General features: G+C 32.1%; 2 protein-coding genes across 2 annotated transcripts; one reads left to right on the forward strand and one right to left on the reverse strand.

Moving 5' to 3' along the window:
* Positions 1-1,043: 1,043 nt before the first annotated feature.
* Positions 1,044-2,115, forward strand: LOC104104392 (uncharacterized). Its single transcript, XM_070174840.1, has one exon. The coding sequence runs from the start codon at positions 1,367-1,369 to the stop codon at positions 1,835-1,837; it is 471 nt and encodes a 156-aa protein (XP_070030941.1). The 5' UTR covers positions 1,044-1,366; the 3' UTR covers positions 1,838-2,115.
* A 3,390-nt stretch (positions 2,116-5,505) lies between these two features.
* On the reverse strand, positions 5,506-8,602 carry LOC104104391 (serine/threonine-protein kinase RIPK-like). The gene is made up of 5 exons (XM_009612463.4): positions 7,946-8,602; positions 7,684-7,819; positions 6,922-7,058; positions 6,605-6,728; positions 5,506-6,205 (listed from the first exon to the last, which is right to left on the reverse strand). Exons 1-5 carry the CDS (start codon positions 8,315-8,317, stop codon positions 5,658-5,660), a joined length of 1,317 nt encoding a protein of 438 aa, XP_009610758.1. The 5' UTR covers positions 8,318-8,602; the 3' UTR covers positions 5,506-5,657.
* Positions 8,603-8,857: the final 255 nt, after the last annotated feature.

Genomic DNA, 8,857 nt, shown 5'->3' on the forward strand with positions numbered 1-8,857 from the left:
TAACCGAACTGTACCGATACCGAAGAGAAACCGACATGATTGGGATGGTTTCGAAAAGTCAAATTTTGGTTATCCATAATAGAATAACCAAAAAATTGGTATGGTACAAATTTTATAAAATAACCGGCCGAACCCAATCATTGACACCCTTAATTAAATCTCATGGTGTGTTCTTTCTACCAAACAATCAATATGGTAAAGATGACTGCAAACTAAAAATGCCACAACAAAGGGCTCGCTAGAGGATATATAATGCTATTGAGTAATACGACAGAACATATATGTGAAGAAATTATTTTTTCTTTGAAAATTATATAAAGAAAACTAACAGCTATTTTACCGAGCCTTACCGAAAATGTAGCAAACCAAACTAAGAAATATCGAACCGTACCGAACTATATTGGTACGGTATTTGGTATGCACAATTGATATACCGAATACGAACTACCGAACTGAAGTTCTTAAATTCCGTACCAAAATACCGAACGCTCCCACCGCTAATTTGAAGAGAAAATTTTTAAAAAAATAACTCTTTGGAGTTTTTTAAATTTTCAAAAAATTTTAAACTTTAATTCATGTGAAATTTAAATTTTTCGTGATAAAATGCTAATTTCAAAAAAAAATTATCGCTAAATGGGCCCTTAGGACCCGTTTGTCCAAAGATAATTTTTTTCCTTTTTAGAATTTTTTTTTTTAAAAATATGTTTGTCCATAAAATTTTACAAATTTTTGAAATTTTTTTGAAAATGAGTTTTTTAAATAAACCACTTTTTCAAAAAGTTTTGTTTTCTTGTAGTAAATTGTAATATTTTTTCAAATAAAATGGATATTCAAATATAATTATTCCAAATATTATTTTTTAATTTAACTCCAAATATTTTTTTTTTTAAATTAAATTTTTATGTTCAAAGGCCTACTTAGTTTTGTTTCGTTCCAATTAGATCTATGCAGCCTCGCAATCACGTGTTCAGATACATTTGCCAGCACATAAAACTCAATCTCATTATTTGGACAAAAAAAAGAAGCTGGACGGAAAAGCAAGGGTGAGAAAAGAAGTCCAAAAATCAAGTCAGTTTTCTCTCTCTGTCCATCACTATCATGAGTCATCTTCCCTTCCCCCACACGTTGATTATGTAAAATCAGCCGCAACAACAATAGTAATTTAGTATAATTCTATTAGTGGAGTTTGAGAAGAGTAATGTGTATGCATATCTTATTTCTACCTTAAGTTAGAGAGATTGTTTCTGATACATTTTCGTCCTCTCGCTCCAAAAACTCCCCACCTTACTCTTGGAGTGAAACGAACTCACAACTTATTAGTCGAAGGCGGACGGCGATCACTTCCAACTAAGATTGGCCAAAAGTCATGTGGGACTGGTTGTGCTTCTTCTTCTGTTTCTCTAATTTCAACCCCACCAAATACTATTACCCTGACCCTGAGAACCAGAATTTGCTCCCACTTCAACATGATCAAAACCAAACCCCACCATCTCCACTTTCCTTTTCCACAATGATTCTCACGTCTTGGCTAAGTCGTCGCCGCTTCCGGCGCTACTTGTGTCTCCTTCTTTGCTCTCCTTTTCTTCTTCCTCTCTTCTGCGCTACTTTCCCTTTTATTTGTGCTGCCGAAATCTGCTACCGTCTATATCATCGCCGCCGCCGATCAACGCCATGGGAATCGGTTATAGATGGAACTTGTCAAGAGAGTTTGTTGTTGCAGAGATATCTGGAAGATCAACTGCTTCTTGTGTATAATTGTGGATTTGGAAATGAAGATGAACTGGAAGATGGGCTCGATGTGCAATTTATAGATTGTACAAGCCCTCTTTTGCAATAACGGAATAGATCGCAGAGAGATCTTTGTTTTCTCTCTTTTCTTAGTTTTTTTCTTTGGGTTTTGTATATAAAAGTTAACGTTGACAATTCTTATATATTCTTATCAAAAGAACGGCGAATGAATGGAGGAAAGGGATCATATTCATGTTAATATCTGAAATTCAATCAAATGGAAGATTTTGATTATGCATTCTTTTAGACGGGGATAATCCAATTCGCTAAAAGTTGCAATTTTTGTCCCTTGGGAGTTGGTATATATATTTATTTTGGTTCTCATGATATCATATTTCACCTTTGCTTCATTAATTTGCGTACTATTCGCTCTCAAGTATCAACATTTCACGTGGATTGACTATAAAATTTTCAAAAATTAATTGACATTTAAAGATCCCTCTGGCTCTCCCTCAATGTTTCACTAGCGATATTTTATCAAAACCCAATATTTATTCCCCCTCCCCTCCCCCACAGGCCACACCCACACCCACACAAAAAAAAAAAAAACACTCCCCAAACAAAGGGTCTATCAATTCAACTAATTATGTACATTGTTTCTAACTGGGAAATTTACTTAGGTATACTATTATATAAATTTATTTATCACTTTTCTTTAGATTTTTTAAAAATTACATTCTCCATCTATATTTACTACTTATATACAAAATCTTTATAAACAGAGTGTCCCTTAAAATTAGGATGTAACTGATATAGCCCCCTCCTCCAACGTCGCCCCATTCTCCTCCCCTTCTCACTCTCATATATATCAATTATACAAAGCCCCCAAAATCACGTTTTCATGATGTTTTCAAAAATATTTCAAAATATTTCTTTCTCTTTCCTACAAATCAACCCAAATCTCTTTCTCGTCACACAAATTCATCGACATTATCTCTAAAATTGCAGCAACAATGAGTTCTCATTGACATCCATTAAAAAGATTCGAAACTTTAAATTCAATATTTAGGTTTTATGAATATGTGATTTGTTTGGATTGAGTGTTCTTGCAAATGAATGCGAATATACTTGGGGTTTATATCTTAATTTTGAGGGAGATTAGTTAAGTTTAAATTTGGTTTTAGGTAACTTCAGATTAAAACTCGAAGAAGAAAAAGTTTTAAAATTATATCACGATTGTATGATAATTGTATCGCAACTGTATCAATATTCGGGTTTTACAAATTTGTGATATGTTTGGATTGGATGTTCTTACAAACGATTGAGAATATACTTTGGAGTTTATATCTCAATTTGAGAGAGATTGGTTAAGTCAAAAGTTGATTTTAGGTAAAATTTCAGATTGAAACTCGAATAAGAAGAAGTTTCAGAATTGTATCATGATTGTACAATAATTATATGATAATTGTATCACAATTGTATCGTAACTCTTTCAGGACTATAACATAACTATATGATAATTATATCTGAATTGTATCTGATGCATCAATACATGCATGAAATAATATCTGATATAACACTATTACAAGTATAATACAATTTTTCTATTAGACGAATCATATTAGTTTTTTATTGTTTTGAATGACTTTTGTATGTGATGTGTTCTTCCTATTTGATTTTCAATCTAAAAATAAAAGCTAAGATTATTGGCGATTTTGTGCTGGTTATGGAGTTTGTTGCTGGTTTTAGGTGGAATTTCATATTAAAACTTAAAGAGGAAGAAGTTCAAAATTGTATCACAATTGTATCATAAGTGTATGATAATTGTATATGATACATCAATATGTAAAACAACCTGATACAATACTAATACAAGTATAATAGTAGAAATGACACATATAGCCACTCTAAAGAACTGCTATTTAGGAATTAACCAGTAAATCCTGAATTTTAGTTTTTCAGTTTAATTTTCTAGGACAAAAATGTCCTAAGTTAAGATTTTTAGTTTAAAATTTCTGGACAAAATAAATACTTAATCTCTAAATAGCGTCCCTGAGAACGACTATCTGTTGCACTTGTCACATTATAATACAACATTATATCATAATTGTATAAGAAATTTATAAGAGTTGTTTCAGAATTGTATTAAAATTGCCTCAAAATTGTATCTGAATTGAATTTGATAAATCAATACCTAAAAATATTACATGATACAACTGCTAAATCTCAGGTTCGTTCATTTGTGAAACATATATTAAGTATATAGAGACTTATTGGATTTTTTATTCGTAACTCCATTAGACTGTAGACTATTGAGCCTACTTGAGATGAGGAAAGAAAAAAAAGGAGAAAGACGAAAGCTTGGCAAATTTGGGCTGCCACTCAACCCTCAACAGCAGTCAAATGTCACTACAATTTGCGTAGAAGAAGAGGTAGAGAGGAGTGGAGAGAAAAAAAAGGAAAGCATATGGGCTGTTATCTGGCCTAATGGGCTGTTATCTGGCCTGCTCTGTCCAAGCACAGATTGGCAATCGAAGGATGGACTGTGTGAGTTTGGATTTATAGAGCAACGAACAACTTTCACTCTGTGCAGTGGAAGGATAACAGATTGGCATCATCCAGGCCTAACAAATGCCTGATTAGTTGCTCCAATTAAATCATCACTTTTTCCAAAAAAAAATTAGTTTCTAAATAAACTATACTCCTGCTTATCCAAACTAGTTATGTGATATAATATAGGGCTTCTGAAAAAGAAATACTATCTTATATTTTCCAAAAAAAAGGGAAAAAGTTGCAGACACCACGCGCGAACTGTTAACATCTCGCTTGACATCTAGTGGTATATAGGATATATATAAGTATTTGAAGGTTTATCAAACATATTGCAATATAAAATGTCTATGCACGTCTTTGTGGAAAAGTTGTCCGGCCTGGTAATTAACACTAATCTTTGATCATTATCTTTTAACACAACTGGTACGTGGCTTAGTGGTCCTTATATTACGTAATACACATATTTTAATTGATATTTCGTATATACCCTTGGTTTTGATACCATGATTTAAATAATGGGAGGCTTGATTTGGTGAGTGTAAAGATTTTCTGCACAATATAAATTTTAACTTGTGATCGCAATTTTTTTAGGTTAGTTCCATTTTTACCAGGTTATTAGTTAATCGTTTATCCACAGATTTACCTTTAACTTTTTTTTTTAATGATCTGTTTGTGTATATGATTTGTAAAGTGTATAGAAGTACTTAAATTCTTCTCACTGTCATTTTTATTTAGAGGCACGATTATTTTTAATTAGCGTCATGGCATGGGTGGCATCAATCAAAATGTTTCGTTGTAATTTGAATTTTTTTTGCTTTGGAATGTTTATTTTTTGGAAATACAACATATACAAAGTTGGTATCTGTCTCTCTTTCTGGTAATTAAGTAACTTTATAAATTACTAAGTAAAATATTTACAAAACATAGCTTAGCATAAAATATATAACTAGCTAATCCCTAAAGATAGAAAAAAAAAAACAAAAAACGGCTACTAAGTATGGGAAAAAATTTTATGGTATGACTCATACAACTGACATTAATTAATTATGTGAGGCCACAAAATCTTAGGTCTACAAAATTATGAAATAAAAAAGAGACTTGTGTTAAGGCACAAAATAAACTTTTTAGTATCGTGGCTATCAGGTTATAAGGTTAGTTGATATCTGTCTTGTCGTAACTTACGGTGAATTTTCTTCCCAATTGTTCAACCGCTAAACAAATCTCTAAAAGAAAGAAAGAATTTTGAGCATTTTTTGCTCTTCTCATTAAAATCATAAACTATTACTCTATCAGGTAAAAAAAATTAAATAAAATATGGATGAATGATCTCTATCTACAGTTTTTGTTACAGAATTTGTTTTTATAATTATTTATATCTAAGCTCTATGGAAATCATTGTGCAATGGTGAATTTGGACCGAGTTTCTTGTGTAGAGCCTTTTCTGAGTAAATTGTTGAATTTTGAGGACTTCTTCTATGCTTACGATCAAGATGATGATGATGGTATGGGCTATTTTCTTTCTTGATCGTTTTCTTTTGGTCTTCCTTTCCATTTTCTTTGCACAATTCTTTCACTTCGGCTGGAGCAATATACACAAATGTCATGTTTGAAATATCCTTATAATCCTTCAATGGTTCAAGGGTTTTTACCACTGAAGTCATTTCTGGTCTAGCCTTTGGCCTGTGACTTAAGCATTGGTAAGCTACTAATGCTGCTTTTTGTGCTCCTTCTTCCGAGTATAAACCTTCTAGCCTTGGATCCATTATTCTACGTAGTTTTCGGGGATCTTTCAGTTGAGGTCTTGCCCAATCTGCTAAATTCTGCTCTCTATTTGGACGAGTTTTATCAACTGATCTTCTACCAGTTAGAAGCTCCAAGAGTACTACTCCGAAACTGTATACATCACTTGCTGCAGTCAAATGACCTGCAAAATTTTTAAAATATTCATTAATAGGTGGACCGAAAATCACGGCACTCACTACTACTTGGTGAGACTTTGTATAAGTATATATATTTAAAACATTTAAAATATTAATAATGAAATCTGAGATATTAAGCCATTAGGTAAGAATATCATGGTACCCACTACTCTTTGATGACAATCAATGAAAGACTTAGTGTAAGTATATATTTCATACATTATATAGTTAATAATTGTATACTCCTAGTTTAGTTAGAACCTAGCTACCTCTGCGGTTCGTGACTACAATGGATTAGGCACTGTTTCATATATCTAAACAGATTATAAAATTTCCCTTCGACCGTGCAAAATAAAAAAAAAGAAATTAAAGAAATAATGGTGAAATGATCAATGAATATTTACCAGTCATGAGGTATTCAGGAGCAGCGTAGCCTTGGGTCCCCATTACTCGGGTGGAGACGTGTGTGTCATCTCCTTCTGGACCATCTTTTGCAAGACCAAAATCTGAGAGTTTGGCACTGTAATCCTGGAGGACAAAAATTTAATTAGTAAATATATATATATGTAAAGAGAAGTTACACTATGTATCATGTTGTTAGCTTTAGTACTTTTCTCAAGATCATTTAGTTCCACTATTTAATTTATGGGCAGTTACATGTAATATTAATCTTTAGATCACTTGATAGTTTAATTAAAAATTAACTAACATAGGAACTTACCGAATCTAACAAGATGTTTGAAGCTTTAAAATCACGATATATGACTGGTTTTTCAGCTTCATGGAGGAAAGCAAGACCTTTTGCAGCTCCAAGTGCTATTTTCATCCGCGTTGACCATGGAAGCGATACTGAATATCCTGCAACATCAACAATAAAGCTAAGTTATTTAATTGAACAATCATTGTTTTATGTTTTATTTTTTCTGAATCTTGTATTTCAATTCATTCGTGAAACAACGTAACGTGAACAAGTTAATTTTTTTCCTTTTCATTTTGGACAAGTATAATCCAAATAAATAATGAGCTGAACTGGCAATTGCTTTTTAACCAAACTTTATTTGACTGATTCGGAGTTGGTAAAGGGAAAGAGTGGACCAATCTGTGGTCAATTGTCACACATTTACACTGTAACTGACCTTTTCCAATCCTGTTTTTCTTCTCCCTCTTCAAATTTCTAAATTATACTAATATTGATCACAAGTTGGATGAGTGCTTTATGTGGGATACAGCTACTTTTAAAGCAGACTGAAGTTCCAAAAGCCAAAATTGACCTATAACAATAAGTAACTTCCTATATATATATATATATATATATATATATATATATATATATATATATATATATATATATATATATATATATATTAAGGTTGCTATTTTAATGTTAAAATTGAACATAAGTACTAATAATTTACTACATAAACGTAAACTCTTTCAGATTAGCAAGGTAGATAGTGGAATGGTAAAATTAAAGAGAACATACTTCTAAACAACTGATTCTCCAAGCTGCCTCTGGGCATGTATTCATACGCTAACAGCCTGTGTTCTTCTTCACAACAATATCCTATCAACTTCACCAGATGTGGATGCCTCAATTGCCCAAGAAATATCACCTCAGTCTGCTCACAAAAATTAAATATATTTATAAAACATATGAATGTTGTTCGAATCCTCAAAACTCCATAACTTTTAGAGGATCTGGCATATTAAAGTTGAGTAAAGGGTTATTAAGGTAATTTTCATACCAGCCATTCTCTATGACCTTGAGTGCCATCTAAATCCAAAAGCTTTACAGCCACAGGTTGAGCCTTCAAACCAGGTCTAAGTTTATCATCAATGAAACCTTTGTGAACTGGTCCAAACCCTCCTTCACCCAAGAAATTACTCGAAGAAAAATTCTGTGTGATCACTTTCAATTCTTCAAGTGTGAAAATATGAAGATTTGAACCAGCAAGAGAAATCGAAAGGTCCTCTGAAATAGTTGAAGCGCTGAAATCCGAAATAGAAATCCTATGAAATGAACTTTGTTTGGTCACCACTTTTATCTCCTTTGGCTTTGGTTTTGGATTCTCGCCTTTAAAACAGCTAGGAACTAGAGATTCCCATGTAATCTTCATCACTTTACTACTCAATCTTATGCCCAAAAACCAAATAAAAAAATGAATGAATGTTCTATATTCTTTGAGAAATGCCTTCAAAAGATATATATATATATATATATATATATATATATATATATATAGAAAGAATGTCTTCTTGAAATGTTGTTGTCGTTGGAGAAGAAGAAGATTGATGAGCAAGAAAAGAAGACGAGTTTTCTTGAATGTGGAATGGTCTATTAAGAAGTTTATAAGGAGAGAGGGGCAAGACCTAATATTCAAATACGTACTCAACTGCGGACACAAAGAAAGAGGTTCTCAACTCCTTTATATAATGTACTAGATGTATTTTGTTTATATTTTTTATATAAGCTTCTGGCTATTTACTTTGTTTTTTTCTAAATTATATTAAGTCAACTTTATTTGTCATGAATACTTCTTCCTTTTCCACGTTATAGCGTGTGTTTTTATGTGCACTTCCACTAACATTCTTTTTATGTGTATAAAGACGTTGTGATACAGTAAAAGCAGATACCGTAAAGAATTTTTACTATTAGG

The sequence above is a fragment of the Nicotiana tomentosiformis genome, chromosome 5 (assembly GCF_000390325.3).
Source record: "Nicotiana tomentosiformis chromosome 5, ASM39032v3, whole genome shotgun sequence".
Lineage (NCBI taxonomy): Eukaryota > Viridiplantae > Streptophyta > Magnoliopsida > Solanales > Solanaceae > Nicotiana > Nicotiana tomentosiformis.